Raw genomic sequence first — 20,545 nt, 5'->3', positions numbered from 1 at the left:
AAGATGAGAATGTCATCTACACAATACTTCCAAGAGGCCTCAATGATGGCGTAATGTGAACACATGGCACAAAAAGATTATCCCTCATGGCGCCAAGCTGTCCATCAGTATACGACACCAAGTTCAGGGCTATCTTCGCGCGAAATTTAAAATTCCATATTCGTATAGCCATCTGGTGTCCATTTCGGGACAGTGTGACGCCTGCATGACGACCATTTACTTTAACTTAGAGTAATGAATTCAAGAAGAGCTACTGTCGCACAAAATATTGTACAACTCGCAGTGAAGTATTACGGTAGGTTATTACGAGTTTAACATTTGTAGTAGAGATAATGGTACAGACAGTGTGAATATATCAAAATAATATTACTCTAAAATAAACAAAAGAATGAAATATGAAAATAACTAACATTATATATTGATATAACGCCAGGTTCGTCGATTGAAACATAATATGAGTTTGCAGAACACGTTGGAGCTTCGTCACTGATGTCATTGATGTTGACGGTGATGGTGGCACTTCCGGTCTGAGCGGGGGAGCCTCCATCCGTCGCCTTTACTGTGAGCAGGTACTGGGTTGTCGTCTCGAAGTCCAGACTTCCGGTCACGCTGATGGCGCCTGTCGTAGGGTCTATGTTGAATTTGCCGGCGGAGTTACCAACTAAAAAAAGGAAAATAATACAGATATCATTTACAATTAAACATCTTACGTTTAAGATTTAAATGAGATATGAAGTGAGTGATCTTCCTTTTAATAGATGGACAATAGTGTGACCTTAGACTTCAGCCGAGCTGGTTATAATGTGCGCTCTTGCACTTCGTCTTAATATGGAGAACATTTTTTATTTCAGACTCCTGCAAGCGGCTCTTATGTTATGTAGCGGATCTCTCTGGGTGATCTTGACGTTTAACCGAGCTGGTTGTAACATGCGCTCTGAACCCCGTCTTAACATGGTAAACATTTGTCATGAGTAATTTCAAAATCCGTTAAGAGAAATGAAGCGGACGTCAAAAAGTAATATGGCCTGTAAGTAGAAAGTAATGTGACCTTTACTTTTAACCGAGCTGGGTTTAGCATACGCTCATCACATTGTTTAAATTGGTGAACATTTGTGGTGAATATATCCAAATCCTTAAAGCAGTTCAAGAGACATGGAGTGGACACGAAATTGTATTCATAAAATATTTGACATCTTGGTGTGGAACTGGCCTTCAACCGAGCTGGTTGTAACATGCGCTCCAAACATAGTCTTAATATAATGAACATTTGTGGAGAGTAAAAATACTTCAAGCGGTTCAATTGACAGCTTAAATTCGAAGAATACTAACCATAAATCGAAACCTATCATGCTATGAAAATTATAAACTTACGACTGATAGTGTATGTCAAATCCCCATCTATTCCCCCGTCAGCATCCGTAGCTACGACGGTCGTCACAGCACTTCCTACGACCGTGGTTTCGTCAATCTGAAGTGATCGAATTATATCAATTTCCATTTAGTACTATAAAAATAATGTGTCGACAGAATTGTTTCTAAACAAAGAAGTTCACAAACTTACGCTAACGGTGCTTCCTGTTACAGAAGGTGCAGCCTCGTTCACGTGATTGACGTCAACAGTGACCGGGATCGTTAACGTGTTGGTTCCGTCTGTTACTTGGACGCTTAACGCGAAGTTCTGAGTCCCCGCGTCATAGTCAAGGGCTAAACGAAAGGAAACAAATACTCACAAGCATGTCTAAATATCTCATATAGATATCATCGTAAAATGTTGATTATTTAACCGCAATATAATGAAAAAATAAGGTGAATATTTACCGGAAGCTAGTGTGATTACACCAGACGCTGAAATACTGAACGTCGTTCCAGTGTTTCCTGACGCTATGGAATACGTCAACGTGTCAACGGCATCGGTGTCAGTACACGCAAGCGTGACGTACTAAAAAAGCACAGCAGAATTAAACATGCCATTATTTAAAATTGAAAGATTTTTGTCCTTTACACATAATACAAATTATTGAAAGAACGGACAATTAAATAATATATCACTGTCAGTGCTCCCTTAAACCACGCTGCTTCCCTCGATATTACTCGAGTGTATACTCTTTACAATATATAGGGTATTTTTACCCCAGAGAAACCCCTACGTAAAACATTGAACGAGTTTATCATGGTCCTATGGCACAGAAAAGAATCAGATATGAGTATACAGTTTAAAGCTCTCGCTAATGCAGGCGTCACACTTTTCTGAAATTGACAAAAGATGGACACACGATAAAGGAAATGTTAAAATTCAGCTCTGATAGTAAAACCATTGGGCCAATCATGAGGGCATCTTAAGCCAAGACCTTATGGATGCTTATTTTCGTGTTGAATTCGTGTGTCTATATTTTCCTTCGTAAGGCCATCGTGAGGGCATCTTGTAAAATTGTGTCATCTTCGTCATTATTTCGTGTGGTCATCTGTGTCATCGGGCATTTTTGCCTCACGAATACAAAACGAAGGAAACAAGAAGCGGCCCGATTGTTTAAGAGAGGCAACACGACTGTTTGAAGTCCTCGCAGTTCCGCCGTATAGCCATCATGAAGCCATCGTAATATAATACGATGACATCGAAATGGGACCACAGTGTTGGCGCAAACAGCCGATTTTGAATAACTTTAACAAATGAACGTATAAAAGGCCAGACTCAGATTATCTTCCTAGGTCCGTCAAACCGAAAGACGGGAAAATGGTACTCATAACTGGTTCAACCCAGGAAAGTTGTATTCAGTGTATCGATGCTGTACATCGAGCACGTTAAATAACGAAGATGTATACTCACAAAGGGCTAAGGGAATCGCACCCAGATCTCTTGTATCTCTCTCTCTTTCTCTCTCTGTTTCTTCTTGTTATGTCTTGATTTGACTGGGAATTGTGGTTACTTCTATCTCGTGTCACTTATGACATTTGAACACAATTTAAGTCCTGCATGATGGGTCAAGCCATAATGCATTCAATAGATGGGGGCAGACATTAATAAACTTAAATAAACATACAAACAGCTTCCTCTATCAGTCTGGAGCAACTTTACTGTGTACCTCCCAATGCTTCGATCACAGTTAATCACAATTCAGTTCCTGCAGAATGACATACTATGGTGATGAGACAACCAGAAAAAAAGGCAGCAGCATTGCTTTTTGATGCACCTCAGATAACATGACGACAAACTCTTCCAGGCTTGGTACCTCCTCTTACAGGTATTTTTTCACTTTGTCATTTCTTGCTTTTTGCTTTTCTAGAACTCGACAAGGGACTTGCTTTTTATTTTCCAGGACAGTGGCAAACAGAGGCAAAGGGGTAAACCAAGGTCTGAGTGGGTCAGGAAATGGCTGTCTGACAAAGGAGAGGACGCTATGGCTACTATAGCACTCTACAAAATGAGCTGATGACAGAAGATGAGAATGTCATATACACAATACTTCCAAGAGGCCTCTACGATGGCGTAATGTGAACACATGGCACAAAAAGATTATCCCTCATGACGCCAAGCTGTCCATCAGTATACGACACCAAGTTCAGGGCTATCTTCGCGCGAAATTTAAAATTCCATATTCGTATAGCCATCTGGTGTCCATTTCGGGACAGTGTGACGCCTGCATGACGACCATTTACTTTAACTTAGAGTAATGCTTTCAAGAAGAGCTACTGTCGCACAAAATATTGTACAACTCGCAGTGAAGTATTACGGTAGGTTATTACGAGTTTAACATTTGTAGTAGAGATAACGGTACAGACAGTGTGAATATATCAAAATAATATTACTCTAAAATAAACAAAAGAATGAAATATGAAAATAACTAACATTATATATTGATATCACACCAGGTTCGTCGATTGAAACATAATATGAGTTTGCAGAACACGTTGGAGCTTCGTCACTGATGTCATTGATGTTGACGGTGATGGTGGCACTTCCGGTCTGAGCGGTGGAACCTCCATCCGTCGCCTTCACTGTGAGCAGGTACTGGGTTGTCGTCTCGTAGTCCAGGCTTCCAGCAACGCTGATGGCGGCGGTCGTCGGGTCAATGGCGAATTTTCCGGCAGAGTTGCCCACTAAATATGTAAACAAATCTTATAGTTTTCTTATACTGGCAAATGACGGAAATGTAGTAAACTTCAACTTGATTCCTGTTAAGCTTCATTTAAGGTAAAAGACGAATAACTATTCATCTAGCACGTGTTTAAGTTGGAACATTCAAACAGGATAGATTTAGAACTTGGGTATCGCATACACAGTTAATAGGGAACGTGCTTAAAATAGCGCTTAAACCGAATCATGAAACCTTATCTCTAAATAAGACATACGACTGATAGAAAAAGTTAAATCCCCATCAGCTCCTGTGTCAGCATCCGTCGCAGCAACAGTTATGACAGCACCGCCAACGGCCGTTGATTCGTCAATCTGAAATTATAAATTTATGTCATAAGAAAGGCTGCAAATGGAACACATACGATCATGACATTAAACGTCAGATTATTTAGAATAACGTCATCCAAGGATTAAGGTGTACGACTCTAATAGCCGGGCCCCCCTTTTCGAGAAATTGGGGCCAGAGCATCATATCATGTCAGAAATACGCGTGGTGCTATATAAACATATGATTTAATGACTTCATTCGTAAAAACGAATTCATGGTCGTAAAGTAAGGTAAGAAATGTGTACGATTAAACGGCCACATGCCAAGAAATGGTGTAAGAAATGTATATGACTGTAAGTTTAATTAAATTATTTTGATAACAGTACAGTTATGCACCAGTCAATTGTAACCACGCCCCCAGGTCCGGGGAATAGCGGGGACTTTGAATTTCCGTCCAGCCAAGCCCGGGTAAAATCCCCGCCCTGCAGGGACGAACTGCAGGTAATATCCCCGCCAAATGCCCCCGCACCCCAGAGACCCTAGGTTAGGCCCATACCCTGCTATTTATGGCGCAAAAAACAAAACAACCGCATTCACCCGGCACCTGGGAGGTAAAAACACGGCCCATTTCCCCGGCTAACCCCGTTATAACCCCTGACCTGGGGGGCTCGTGGTTACATATGACTGGTGCATTACCGTTCACGTTTTTCCATTGGATTGTTTAGTTGCAGCGATTGTGATATCCGATTATGGTCATGCAAGGCTCGTCTTTACTGCAGTATACGAAAAGTTTGATCATCACCTCTTTGGGATGACAATGTTTGACAATCGATTATCATGTCTTTATAATTACAAATCATAGGTTGTTTGTTATTGTTTTTGATTAAACGGCCCACAGTATACACATTTCACTGCACATATCAGATTGAAGAACTATAATGACCGCATGTAGGAAATAAAACACTTACAGCGACAGTGGCTCCGGTGACGGACGGCGCCGCATCGTTTACGGCAGTGACAGTGACGATGACGGAAGTGGTACTGGTGAGCGCCGGGGAGCCACCGTCAGCAACCGACACGACAAGAATGTAGGAGGAGGCGTCACCGGCGTCTAGGTCAACGGCGGCTGTGGAGCAAATGAAATACTCATATATGATTTCTGGCCAAAATAGTTCAAAAGATGCTTAAATATCTTGTCTCGGTTACCAAATCACTTATTTGAACTTTAAAAACAGTTCATAGTTATGTCACCTCAACTCATCTCAACTCAAATGTAATTTTCTTTATGATTGTAAAAACTCATAAAAAAAGGAAAATGTTAAAATGCGCTTGATCATGTCATAACCTGGGTATCTAAAATATCATTACATCATTGGTCCAAATCCTGGGCTACTCAATTATTAGATAAAAACAACATTAGAACAATTGAAAACAAAAAAAAACTTCAGTTGGTAAACAATGCAAAAATGAGATGAAATGTTTCTACTTATGTTTTAGCAAAAAAAGTTTTAAAAATATTAGACGACCGTCCCCGCGACTTAAATTTTAACAATGAATGTGAGCGCCAAATACAGGTAATCAAGCGTAGAATTACCGAAAAGGAATGAAAGGGGTTAGAGGTACAAGAGTTAACTCCCTTATAATTAAGATTTTTGAAGCAAAAATTGCAAATTAATTGATACTTCCCCTTAGCCATATACATTTATAAAAAGATAAATACCTGACTCCTTAACTTACCCAACAAGTTGAGCTGATTTGTTGTGGTTGAGTCCAGTTCAAATTTAGACGCATACGCTGACGGTGAACTAGACGTTTCTAACGTAAACGTCAACGCGGCAGCCGTAACGTCGTCGTCCGTGGCGGTCAACGTCAACAAACTGGTCGCTGAAAGGATGAAACATCAAACTCACAAGAGGTTGTTAATGATTACGTTGAGAGATATACATGCTTTAATAATATTTACAGGAATAAGTGTATGGTTATAATATTCCTTCAATACCATTTGCCAAATTGTAATGAACAACTTTATGATTAATATTTGAATTGACTTCAACGTGATCAAAACAGGATGGGTTGACCGCAACATCATTTAGATAGAAAACAAATTAATGCACATCGTCCTTTAATCAGATACATCAATGGTGGCCAAATACAACCCTTGCCATGCTGTCATAGGATAAACCGGGGCGATTGGGGCGGGGTCGCACCAGGCGCTCGCCTCTCTAAAACTGTCCCAGTAAAGATTAATATCCGTAGTGTAGGTAAGAATTCTATAATACACATTTTTGGCCTAAAAAGGATGAAGCATTTTCTTACCGTCGGCAACCAGGTTTGTGACGTTTTGTTCAAATCATCAGCTTGCTTATAATCTTTACGATTATACAAGTGACTGATCTACGATTTATAACTACTTCAATATAGTTAGATCATATAAAACGTTAGTATGCTTACTCGCAGCGGTTGTTTCCGGTATCGACACTGTATAAACGTTCTGTGCGAACGTGGGAGTGTTATCGTTGACGTCAACCAGGCCCACACGGACTTGGATGGTGGCGGAGTTAACCGGGGATCCTTTATCTGACGCAATAATAGTGACGTCATAATACGCAAGCCCACCGGTCGCCGTGTCACAATCCAATGTGGTTACGATAGTGGAGAGGACGCCGGAAAATGGATCCACGCCGAAAATCCCCGTAGTCGCAGAACCGGTACCTGCAGTAGATGCGGAAAACTAATACATGTGCTACATAATTGCTCGTCGATATAGTAGTTACGACAGGAATATCCATAGCACAAGTCTTGAGTCAAGATTACCTTATATTCAGTTTATACTTATTCCTAAAGCTCGTTTGTGGCGATCGGATCAGTTTCCTTGGCAGCAAGCAACATTCTCTAGGGTGCGGGACGAACGCCTTTACCACTAGACCACTCTCACCCTCGTGGCGGTCGAACCAACATCCTCTTTGGCGAGGGGCGGACACATATACCACTAAACCACTCTTACTCTATTGGCGGTCTAATCAACAATCTCTTGAGTTAGTGGCGGGCACCTTTACCACTAGACCAATCTTTCTCTATTGGCGATCCAACCCATGTCCTCGTGGGTCAGAGGCGGACAGCTATAAAACTAGATCAATCTAACCCTGGTGGCGATCGAACCAACATCCTCTTGGGTGAGAGGTGGTGATCTATACCACGAGACCTCTCTCACCCTGTAGGCGATCGAACCCACAACCTCTTGGGTGACAGGAGGTGATCTATACTACGAGACCATTCTGACCCTGGTGGCGATCGAACCCACATCATTTTAGTCAGTGGCGGACATCCTAACACTAGATCACTTTCACCCTGGTGGCGATTAAACCCAAATGTTGAGTCAGATGTGGACACCTATATCACGGAACCTCTATCACCATGGAGGCGATCGAATCCACATCCTCTAGAGTCAGTGGCGGTCACCTGTACCACGAGACCTCTCTCACACTTGAGGCGATCGAACCCACATCCTCTAGAGTCAGTGGCGGTCACCTGTACCACGAGACCACTATCACCCTGGAGGCGATCGAACCCACCTCCTCTAGAGTCAGTGGCGGTCACCTGTACCACGAGACCACTCTCACCCTGGAGGCGATCGAACCCACATCCTCTAGAGTCAGTGGCGGTCACCTGTACCACGAGACCACTCTCACCCTGGAGGCGATTGAACCCACATCCTCTAGAGTCAGTGGCGGTCACCTGTACCACGAGACCACTATCACCATGGAGGCGATCGAACCCACATCCTCTAGAGTCAGTGGCGGTCACCTGTACCACGAGACCATTCTCACCCTGGAGGCGATCGATCCCACTTCCTCTAGAGTCAGTGGCGGTCACCTGTACCACGAGACCACTCTCACCCTGGAGGCGATCGAACCCACATCCTCTAGAGTCAGTGGCGGTCACCTGTACCACGAGACCACTCTCACCCTGGAGGCGATCGAACCCACATCCTCTAGAGTAAGTGGCGGTCACCTGTACCACGAGACCTCTCTCACCCTGGAGGCGATCGAACCCACATCCTCTAGAGTCAGTGGCGGTGACCTGTACCACGAGACCATTATCACCCTGGAGGCGATCGAACCCACATCCTCTAGAGTCAATGGCGGTCACCTATACCACGAGACCATTATCACCCTGGAGGCGATCGAACCCATATCCTCTAGAGTCAGTGGCGGTCACCTGTACCACGAGACCACTCTCACCCTGGAGGCGATTGAACCCACATCCTCTAGAGTCAATGGCGGTCACCTATACCACGAGACCACTATCACCATGGAGGCGATCGAACCCACATCATCTAGAGTCAGTGGCGGTCACCTGTACCACGAGACCATTCTCACCCTGGAGGCGATCGAACCCACATCCTCTAGAGTCAGTGGCGGTCACCTGTACCACGAGACCACTCTCACCCTGGAGGCGATCGAACCCACATCCTCTAGAGTCAGTGGCGGTCACCTGTACCACGAGACCACTCTCACCCTGGAGGCGATCGAACCCACATCCTCTAGAGTAAGTGGCGGTCACCTGTACCACGAGACCTCTCTCACCCTGGAGGCGATCGAACCCACATCCTCTAGAGTCAGTGGCGGTGACCTGTACCACGAGACCACTCTCACCCTGGAGGCGATCGAACCCACATCCTCTAGAGTCAATGGCGGTCACCTATACCACGAGACCACTCTCACCCTGGAGGCGATCGAACCCATATCCTCTAGAGTCAGTGGCGGTCACCTGTACCACGAGACCTCTCTCACCCTGGAGGCGATCGAACCCACATCCTCTAGAGTCAGTGGCGGTCACCTGTACCACTAGACCACTCTCACCCTGGAGGCAATCGAACCCACATCCTCTAGAGTCAGTGGCGGTCACCTATACCACGAGACCACTCTCACCTTGGTGACGATCGAACATTTACCACGAGACCTCTCCCATCCCCACTCTCGGCGTCAAGACTTAAGAGCCGACAAACGTTTGTTTCGACTATTCCCTTGTTTTAATGTTGGAAACAATCCATTTCAATACTTTCCGTTAAGTTGTAAATCAGTGTGCCGTCATAGATAGTGCAAGATGTAAATATGTGTTTCGTTGTTTGAATTAAAGAAAATGAATTGATCAGTAAATCATTAAACACTACAATGGACATAGATAAATGAAATCAAAACACTTGCTGTATTAACATGTTGTTTATCAATTGATTGTTATTTCATTAAAACATTAAAACATTAGAAATGAAAATGTATCTTATACTTTCTGTTAAACTTTGTGTAATTAAATGGTTTCCATGAATCATGAAAAAAAAATGAATCGGCCTTTATCTTATTAAACCAGTAAACATGCAATGATATTTCGGGTTCAAGGGCCTCATACTTTCTGTTATGGTCCCCACGCTGTACTCCACTTCTCCCGCCGCTCCATCGTCGGCGTCGGATGCCGTCACCGTCACAATGGACGTCCCGACGGCAGATGTCTCATCGATATTGTACGCTGTCGTTGCCGATGTGTACGCCGGACTGAAACTGGCCGTGACAAACGACGGGGTAGCCTCGTTCACGTTTGTGACCTGAATAAAAAGTGAACGTTTAGAAGCCGCCCACGTTTTTGCGGTTGACAACAAATGTCCGAGTTTAGGTTCATTTTTGCACAAAAGATCTGATTGATTGTTGTGTTTGAGGGTGTATATGACATATGGAATTGAACGTCGACTATTGCCCTCGTATAGAAACAACTTAATTTATTATTAAGCGTAATTGTTCATCAGAAAATTTACGTGGAAACATTATTTAACAGCATTAAAATTATAATGTAAAGGTTCTCTAGATGACATTTAAAGGTATGCTGTTTTAATGGATTTTTTACCACACATTTGTGATATATTTTTTACATTTTTTTTACAATTTTCAAGTAATTATCCGAATTTGTGAAGAAAAAAAAATTGTTTAAACATTTGATCAAATAGTTTTACTACTTGTAGTTTTGTGAACTAAGATTAAGTTGTCAAACATTTCATTGCCCACTCAAAACATATCAGATATCAATCATTCGTTTAATGACTTGAATATTTACACTGGCACTAGAATAAGATTGACACTACTAGACCCCGTCAGACTTTTCTGCCGTTTCACGGATACTTTTAATGTAATGTTTTAACCCATGACAAGCCAACATATTGTTTACAAATCCTCTTCAACGGATTCGAACGGATGCCCACTTAAACCTGTTTGAAGCATGAATCATTCGTTTGGCACTCAGAGAACAAGAATGACACCACTAGACCCCGTCAAAATTTTCTGCAATTCATGGATACCTTTAATTTAATGTTTTAGGTCTAGGGATGCAAACGAATATTCGATCAAACGTTTGGTATTCGAACGTCAAAATCGGTACTCGAATATTCGAATAAAAGAGTAATAACACTTATTTTCAACAAAGAGAATAAAAAACATTTTACCTACAACACTGTTGTTGTTTATTACGTTCGTTTTTTTCAACGACTGTCCCATAATGCCAGAGGTGTGAATGTGAGGACAATACACTAAACACGCGTCATATGTCAATAGGGACATATCGTCGGGTACTGTAAAAACTATTGGTTATTGTATTGTATACTATTATAGTTTGATTGATTTGTGTTTTTCTATTCCAGTTCATCCTTAAAAATAGATTAATTATAATATTGATTTAATATTTCACACTAGTATACATTGTATAATTGTAATTGTAATGTATTTAATATGTATATGAAACACACAAAAACTGTATAGTTTACGTGTAATAAATTCTGTTCTGTTCTGTTCTGTAAAAAGTCCCCCTACTTTAACAATAACTGACTAGGAATCGGCTTTTACACCAATGTGTTGTCTTGGCTCAAATTAAGCAGTGCAACCTAGCTCAAATCGCCGTGATGATATGAATGCCATGTGCTACAATAATGTTGTTACATATATGTGCTTTATCCTGTTTTCCATGTTTCAATACAATGTTGGTGCTTTGAAATGTAAATGTATGGTATAGCGTTTTAGGATATTTTTGAACAATAGATGAGTCAAATTCACATATGTTTTCGTTTTATTATTTTACAAGTTCCCGAGTTGGTTTGGGTTTTCCATAGTTATATTTAGTAAATTTAAAGATCAATCTCAGAACGAGGCTGCTTGTCCTACAAAAAGACCCTCCGTTGGCGCATAATGCTATTTGACTAGGAATCCATCTTATTTCACGTTGTTTACAAATATAAAGGCAGCGGAATTGAAATTATTCGATTTTATTGTTTGTCTTTTTATAATGTATTGTTTTTTTCCCTTCTGAAATTGCGTGTTTAAAAGTCTCATTTGGGGAAAATCAGGGTCCGCCGCGCGTACTGACTACGACAAAGAAGGGTAAAATTGCCCTGGCTATTACTTAAGCGAATAATAATAATTACTACATCTTTCAAAATATGTATTTTGGTAATCGAATATTCGAATATTCGATCAAAAGAATTACCAAATATTCGAATATCAATTTTGCCATTCGTTTGCATCCCTAGTTTTACCCATGACAAACCAATATATTGTTTACAAATCCCCTTCAACGGATTCGAAAGTAAAACATTTGGTAAGCACAAAATTATTGATATCTCCCAATGTGTTTTGTTTAGATTTCTTTTGTTGTTTTAAAGCTGCACTCACAGATTGAACGTTTTGACAACTTTTAATTTTTTTTATCTAGGAACGAGCCAATTTATGCGAAAATGCATGGGAACTAGTTATATAAGACAGCTGACAAAAAATTAGATCGCAGAATTTTATATTTAAGTTATTTTATATGTTTTATGCATTTTGATTAAACCGTTAGTTACGGTTTAAGCCATGAAACATCAATTTTCGAACGGAATTATGAATATCTGCTCTCCAATCGTTAGTCAGCAAACTATTATCGTTGGTTTGCAGATATTTACGCAAAGATTTGCTCTTTCCAAGACAAAAATTCAAAAATTGTAAAAACGGTAAATCTGTGCGAGTGCATATTTAAGATACTCACCACAATTCTAACATTAATAATGTTCAGTGGGCTTTATTCGTACACACATTGAAAACACTTCGAGCTGTCTACAACAAATTACCTAACGAACGATTCAACTAAATTATTGACCAGGTATTCTAACCAGATCACTGCTCGCCGATGACATCGCTGTTTCGTTGTTATCAATCAAACTACGCGCCATTGGCAGTGTTTTGAAAATCATTGAAAATGATGCACGATGACGAAGCCACCGACACCGACACGAAGGCTGTGACTACGCATTGATTTTTTTTTGAAAACAGCTAACATTTGTGCAATTGTGTTTCTAAAATATTTCATGGTTTATCCAAACAACTGAATATCGAATGATCCATTTTACCGAACATGAACATATGCTCTCGAAAAGAGTGTAATCAAAGCTCCTTCCAACCTACCGTGACAATGACGGTAGCGGTCCCGGTATTTGTTCCATCCGTCGCTTCTACAACCAACGTATACTTGTAGTTCGCGCCAGATAACGTCTCATAGTCGATGGCGTTGGATGACGTCTCGATCAGTTTGGGGTTACCGGAGCTGAACGTAAACTTGTTGCTGGCGTCGTCGCCGGCGGCTACAGTGATTGTCAGGGCGTCGCCGTCGGCATCGGTGACGGTAAGAAGCGATATGGAAGATCCTGAGATTAAAAATGGTATATTAATATGTATTTTTTCGAAACATTAAAACTCATGACATAAATGTTAATGTTGATGATGATAATGATGATGATGAATGCTGTTGTTGTTGTTGGTGGTTATGTTGTTTTCATTGTTGTTGTTGTTTTTGTTGTTAGTGGTGGTGGTGGTGGAGTCGTTGGTGTCGGTGTTGTTGTTGTGTTGTTTGTTATTGTTGTTGTTGTTGCTGTTGTTTTTATACATCATCCACCCCTTATCACGACTACCCAATTCGGGAAAGTGTGTCCATATGAACTGAGATGAGGTCAACAACGACCGACCTTGAAATATCTTCAAAATCGCAAAATGCCAATCATCAATACGGTGTACAGTTCATTTAATTGAGCATAAATATCCAAATACATCATTTTATAAACCATGAGCGTAATTAAAAATACATGTACATAAAAATCAATTGCGAATTACCTACAGCTGTATGCGGCGGTTTAGAGGTATGAAAAATGAGATTACCATACTGACTTCGAAGCGATTTGTTCTAACTAAAGAGGGAAGGTTGGTTGTCCGGTAGGCGGAGTGGTGAGCGCATTCGCTTCTCACAAAGGCGTCCCGGATGGGTTCGATTCCCGTTATGGGCGTAAGTGGATTTGCCAATAATGTTGTTATCTTTCATAATCGATGTAAAATGAATAAGGTAAGTTCAAACTAAAAAGAGATGACAAATGTCTATGTTGTGTTTGTTATTTGTAAACTAAAATAACATAAGATTCTTAACCTACCAGACGCCGTGTTTTCAGCCACTGTGGCAAAATAGAAGTTGGGGGAGAACACGGGTATGTTGTCGTTGACATTGTTGACGTTGATGGTGACGGTCGCCGTCGATTGAGTGCTGTCTGAACTTGACGTTGCCCTGAAAGAGAGCCATGAACATTCTTTTACAAAATGACTACTAATTTAAAGGAACTCGCTCATGTTTTTTGTAAAATGCATTTTTTGTATAACGAAATAAAGTGTGGCAAGTCATTCGAAGTGTTAAAACTAAGATACTGACGACTGGAATCCATCAACAAATGTTTATATAATTTCACATATTGTCTTTGCATTCTACAATTTTGAATAGCGTTTGTAAAGAGATTCAGCAAAAGGCTTTAAGCTTATATTTGTGTACGAGTCCTTATAGGCGTGAAGTTTTGTTGACTGTTTTTTTCTGCTTTCCTTGGCTCTACCCACTAAACTAGAATGTTTTTTTACATGTTATCTTAAGGCTTGTTTGCATTTTAAAATGATTTGATTGGTTTACATTAGTTTTGGGATAAATACTAACCAATCAATAACGATTTGGCTAACTTTAACCAAATCAAAGACTTACCAAGTTTTAAATAATTAGCTTCGGATCGATAGGGTAAAATAGTTTTTAGTCCCCCCTCCCTCCCCCCCTGAGCGCCATGTTGTCAGGAGTATTTGGGCATTGAATGAAATATGCATGGACATAAATGAAAGCTGAATTGTAATTGATATTTGATACCTTTGAGTTAGTTTTCAGATTATGCCCATTCAAAGTATGAGGACAGTAGGTACAGTTTTCATTCATGTTCAGATGATGACTGATATTCGCAGATAAACGTGTATCCTCTTATCAGCAGGCAATAGGTAAATATAACGAAATGTTAATGATAAATATGAGTTTTGACCCTGACCGTTGGCTCTATGACTTCAAAATCCAAAGGGGTCATCAACTGGTCACCAGTAACCTAAATTTCAAGTTTGAGGGCCATGGATGCAGGCATTGTCAAGCTGTCACACAGAAATCTCCTCGAGTTCAATTTCACTGTGACCTTGACCTTTGACTGGATGACCTCTAAGTCAAAAGGGGTCATCTACACGTCAGGCCCAATCCCAAAGGCAAGCTTGGTGGCCATAGGTGCACGCATTGTCGATTTATCACTCGAACAACATTTTCGCAATCAAGGACACCTAAAATCAATAGGGCTCATCTGCTGGTCAGGCTCAACCTCCAAGTCAAGTTTGAGGGCCATGGGTGCAGGCATTGTTGAGTTATCTCTCGGACAACCTTTTATCGTTAAAAGTCACTGGGACCTTGACCTTCGGTCCGATGACCCTTAATCTCAATCGGGGTCATCTACTGGTCAGGCCCAACCTCAAAGTCAAGTTTGAGGGTCATGAGTGCAGGCATTGTGGAGTTATCATTAGGACAACCTTTTATCATTCAAGGTCACTCTGACCTTGACCTTTGACCCAATGACCCCTAAATCACTAGGGATCATCAACTGGTCAGGCCCAGCCTCCATGTCAACTTAAATGACCAAAGGTCTAGGCTTTTTTAAGTTATCACTTGGACAAGCTTTAAAATCATTTTACTATTAAGGTACTGTGCCATTGACCTTTGACTGGATGACCCCTAAAATCAATAGGGGTCATCTACTGGTCAGGCCCAACCTTAATGTCAAGTTTGATGACCATACGTCAAGGAATTGTTGACAAGCTTTAGTCTCCCTACGGACCTACCTACTCAAAGCAATATACCCCTTTTCTTGGAGTTGGGGTGGGGTGGGAGGGGGGGGGCAGGGCAATGCCAAAATACGCTACGTGACAGTGCGAAAATGCCCTACATTATTCTTTTCATATGTATGCCGCGCTAACATTCGCGCACCACAACATTACGCCTTCAACTTTTAGCACTACAATGTGACGGGTTTGCGCATTTTCGCAATTACTACCTTTAGCCGAAAAATATTTAAAAAAATATATTGACAGAAATTATCCACCATAAAAGACAACCAAAAAAGCTTCTATGATACAAATATACCATTATTTATATCATGAACACTCACACTATCTCAAGAGTATACGACGTCTCTCCTGCCTCATAATCAAACGTATCTGACGTCACCAACGTCACTCCCCCGGAAATGCCAAATTTGGTCGGTGTTGACGGCGATTGAGACCCAATGGTAAATGACCCTGAATCAGTAGCAGCCAACGTCATGACGTTGGTGCCGATGGGGTCAGATTCTTCGATCGTGTCCATTGACGACAATGGCGTAGCGGGTGACGTAAACACTGGGGCCGCTAGAATATAAGGATTTTTTTTATAATTAATAACGCAAGTTTTTGGTCTTAAATTATGTAGTAAATTTATTAATCAACGCCAGTATACTGCAATGATATTTGAAGGAATTGAAGTAAATTGAAGAAAAATAAAGAAAACGTTCAGCGGTTATTTATGATAACAATATAAACACTTTTGAAAAATGCTTTTTGCAAAACAATCATACATGTATTATATACAAAATGAATCTATAAAGTTAAGATATATATCAACAAGTTATGAATTAACCATCATATGTGTGTATTAACAAGTTATGAATTTACCATCATATGTGTGTATAAGTCCCGTCAATATTAAAATCCATGTCAGAGTAAGCATATTTATAATGTTTCCGAAATGTATATTTCCCAACACTTAACAATTGTAGACACTATTTGCCACAAAACCGTTACATTATAATTAGTTTGTTTATCTTGACATTCATGGTAAAAAATCCATGTATTTGATATTAAACTTTTGCGTATATTTTCAAAATCACGGTTTCACTTTATAAATGACCATTGATGTTTTAATCAATGACTCCAGTCACTGTCTGTATGGTTATCTAAATGTATACAGGTATAAGAGACACTTTTCTGACTTTAATCCATCCGCTTGAAATTAACAATGACACAAGATTATCTAATATTAAGGAAATATTTCATTAATACAATAATCCATTTATTTATAAGAAAAATGTGATATAAACAAATTGCATTAATCTTAGGTAATGGTGGTGTTTTTTTATGCCAAATTTGTGTTTGTCTATTTACTTGTTCATGCTTATTAAGAAACTATCATAACAAAGCAATTAAAATAATAATTAAAAAAATCAAATCGCCTATTGTTTTATTTCCTCCTCATAGATGCGCAACTGACAACTGCAATTTCCTCGCGATGATCTTTCTTTTCCCAAAGTGTGTTCCGACTCAAAATATTCGACCGAAAAATCATTTAAGATTAATATTCATCAAAATTAACAATATCTTCGAAAGATATGGTTCAAAACAGCGAAATGCAACTCAATCCCACGTTAAACGACCGTTCGAAACTTTTAAGCAGATTTGTTCAATTATAAATCCTAGGTATCTTCACCAGACAGTATATCAGGTTTGTCTGTCACGAGTTATGGTCTTTTTGTCAGTTTAAATATGTCGACAGAAATATGCCTTCCCAAAAAAAATATTTACAAGCTGTATTTGAATGGGCACTTTGCGCAAGAAAGGTAACAATAAAATGTACAAATAATTGCCCACATAACAGCCAATTGAAGCTCTTAAGATATTTGATTACTTCATCTGATTCATTTATATTGGAAAAGGGTATACTCTTAAACTTGACTTTGCTAGAGTTATCAAAGCTGGTTTCAAAAGAGAGATATTTCATAACGATGCGGACATTCACTGAGGCCAAATAAATTTTTAAGTTTTAAAACGTCACCCGACCAGAATCCCCGAAAAGGACAATAGAGAGCATGCAAGGGAAAACAAAAAAGTGTCCGAAAGAAGGCACTCGATTTTATATTTGGCTACCACCCTGTCTGTTTAAAGGGACTGTACACCAGATTGGCACAAAAATTATTTTTTTCTGTAACGAATCTCAGGACAATTATCTAATAGAATGTGTTATGCTTTGATATCATTTTTTTTTTTAAAGTACCAAAATGTAAAAAAAAAATGTGTCGGAGACCGGGTTTAAACCCGTGTGGCCAAAATTGCAGTCCAGCGTCGTATCCACTGAGCTTCGACGGTTTACTGTAATAAGGTGACATAATTAAGCTATACACCTACCTCGGTAATATCACGTAATAACATCGACTAGCCAATCACGCATAAGGAATGAATTCTACCTGGTAGACATACCCAGTAAAAAAATAATAAAAAAATACGAAATAACTGCTAAACTTAAATAAATTGTTAACTATGTGGTACTTCAGTTAGTAAATTTCAATGCATTCTACACATCGATGCCAAGTTTATGTCAGTTTTCGACAACAGTCCCTTTAATCAAGTTGGCATTTTTTGTTGTTGCGAATTTAAAATAATATTATTACTTATGCTGAAACATTTTGTAGAGATTGTTGAACATAATTTTAAAGAAAAGCAACACTCCATAAGTGATGTTATAATGCCATATTTTGTTGTATATAGGTTTAATAATCAGTCTTATTTCCACTTCAGGCGTGAGGAATCACGTGACTTAAAGGGGTTTCCACATGGTTCACCACGGGTCACAGCCGATGTAAACAAACAAGTAAGAGACGATAACTTCCAAATATGTTGTGTTTTTTGACAGAATAGATATTAGCAAAAATAATTCACAAAAGGGAGACACATTTTGGAAATAAATAAGAACTGTTTACTTCATTTAAAGAATTGCATTATACCACTTGAGAAAAATTAAACCTACCAGAAACTCAAACAAAATTTGCATTTTTTGCAATGATCAAATAAAGCAGTATCCCATTTCACATGAAATATGATATCAAATAAGGGATTAAATTCGTTAATTTGAAAGTTTAGTTCTATGAAGAATACAAATATTGACTTCTGTTTGCGTGTCATTTTAATATTTGATTTAAGTTATATTAAACATTTTAATACTTTCACCTAAATAAAAGCGAGCAAGGCAACAACTCCCACGGTACACATACAGTCAGGATGAGATTGTTTGAAGGATAAAGACCTTCTTAAATTTCCTAATTATTGGAACAATGTTATTTTGACTTTAAACAGACAGGTATGCACGAAGTTGGTAATTCTTTTATGATTTATTAATAACCAATAATAAATTATGAACACTAGTGTATTAAAATTGATGATTTGGATAAAGTCATCTAAAGTATTCCGCCATTTCCCATATATAGTATGCTAACTACAATTGTCCGGACCTGAATAAAATAAAAAGTACATAATTTAAGTTTAATCAATCATTCAATTCAATAAATCGCACGTTTCATAATCACGACAAAAATAATGTTGAATTTTGAGAAATGCATAAAATATTAAAATGATATTAAAGGGATATTGTTTGATAGAAGCGAATTTTACAATCTTTAGAGCCCGGAATAGCTGTTTTGCAATAAAGTGCTATTTGCGCCATAAGAACACATTCACCTTTTCTGATGGGTCTCATTGAAGTTAAAGAGCACCCCCCCCCCCATAAAGATTGATCAACTATTCATAATGATAGAACGTAATGAAATATCGCTTATTCATCCCCTGATTTATTTAGATTCATAGCCTAATATTATACCCACTTTGATGTACCGCATGCAATTCTAATGTTTTGTATAATACTTCGAGTTCACCTGAGCACATTGTGTTCAGCGTCAGCTTTTGAGTGTATATAAAAATAACTAAAAATATATTATGTCTGTCTGTCTGTCTGTCCGTCCGCCCGCCCGTCCGTCCATCTGTCCGTCGGTCGGTCGGTCTGTCTGTCGGTCGGTCGGTCGGTCGGTCAGTCGGTCAGTCGGTCGGTCGATTGGTCAGTCGGTCGGTCGGTCTTATACTGGGGCTTCAACCATCGCAACAGCCCGGACCAAACACGGCACCTCAACGGATGAACAAGGGGCCACAACAGATTACTCCGGTACCACCAAGGTAGCACCACAGACCATCCCGGTATGTACCGGACCTTCCCAGACCACAACGGTGTCATCTCTGGTGACATCCTGGGTCAGCTACGGACTGCTCCGGACTCTGCTGGATCAACCCTGACCCACCATAGATCCAGCACGAATCTGATCCCGGAACGGCCAAATTTCAGTCTGGGACAGCCCAGAGGTCGTTGAGACTGGGGCTTCAGACAAACCCAGTGAATTTAATAAAAAAGATGGACATAAAACCCAACATTATAAAAAAGTTTTTATCAGATAATAAAACTGAAATGAGATAACGTATTTTTTGTGGTTTGCAATCAAAGATGTAGCCTTGGCGCCATAGAGACTGGTTACAGCAGAATTTAATAACGTTGCAACAAAGCGTTCGACCGTGGTTCGCCCATTCTATTTTCTGTAAATCGCAACAAAACTAAAAAAAGAACTTTTAAATTAACATATACGTAAAGACGTTCAAAACCTTGTGCCAATTATGTGAAACTAGTGATGTTTTGGTTTGGTTAAAGTGTGCGTGAAGTTAGCGGCCTAGCGGCGTGAAGTTAGCGGCCTAGCGGCCAAGCGGCCTAGCGGCGTGTAGTTAGCGGCCTGGCGGCCTAGCGGCCTAGCGGCGTGAAGTTGGCGGCCTAGCGGCCTAATTATTTTTCTATTTCCAAGCAATTGTTAATGCGTTTTTTTTAAAACACTGATAAATCAAAGTGTTTTATTC

At 39.8% G+C, this 20,545-nt stretch overlaps 1 protein-coding gene and 1 long non-coding RNA gene across 2 annotated transcripts; both read right to left on the bottom strand.

Moving 5' to 3' along the window:
- Positions 1-1,374: 1,374 nt before the first annotated feature.
- On the bottom strand, positions 1,375-1,934 carry LOC128217884 (uncharacterized). The gene is made up of 3 exons (XR_008258282.1): positions 1,819-1,934; positions 1,562-1,704; positions 1,375-1,468 (listed from the first exon to the last, which is right to left on the bottom strand). It is a non-coding gene; the product is annotated as an uncharacterized LOC128217884 (long non-coding RNA).
- An 896-nt stretch (positions 1,935-2,830) lies between these two features.
- LOC128215983 (protocadherin-like wing polarity protein stan) lies at positions 2,831-16,157 on the bottom strand. The gene is made up of 10 exons (XM_052922580.1): positions 15,961-16,157; positions 13,888-14,018; positions 12,875-13,113; positions 9,807-9,999; positions 6,852-7,112; positions 6,138-6,284; positions 5,369-5,526; positions 4,348-4,444; positions 3,865-4,095; positions 2,831-2,907 (listed from the first exon to the last, which is right to left on the bottom strand). The coding sequence occupies exons 1-10, from the start codon at positions 16,155-16,157 to the stop codon at positions 2,831-2,833; spliced, it is 1,731 nt and encodes a 576-aa protein (XP_052778540.1).
- Positions 16,158-20,545: the final 4,388 nt, after the last annotated feature.

The sequence above is a fragment of the Mya arenaria genome, chromosome 14 (assembly GCF_026914265.1).
Source record: "Mya arenaria isolate MELC-2E11 chromosome 14, ASM2691426v1".
In the NCBI taxonomy this organism is placed as follows: domain Eukaryota; kingdom Metazoa; phylum Mollusca; class Bivalvia; order Myida; family Myidae; genus Mya; species Mya arenaria.
The sequence above is the reverse complement of the archived record's forward strand: the minus strand, read 5'-3'. Positions and strand labels throughout refer to the sequence as shown.

Bases quoted from the DNA above. Each gene is read 5' to 3' on its own strand.
- LOC128215983 (XM_052922580.1), bottom strand. From the start codon at position 16,157: ATGGACACGATCGAAGAATCTGACCCCATCGGCACCAACGTCATGACG. The intron at 7,113-9,806 runs GTATGAGGCCCT...CATCTACTGCAG, and splicing joins CGTGGGGACCATAACAGAAA to GTACCGGTTCTGCGACTACG. The intron at 5,527-6,137 runs GTAAGTTAAGGA...TTTGCTCCACAG, and splicing joins AAATCAGCTCAACTTGTTGG to CCGCCGTTGACCTAGACGCC.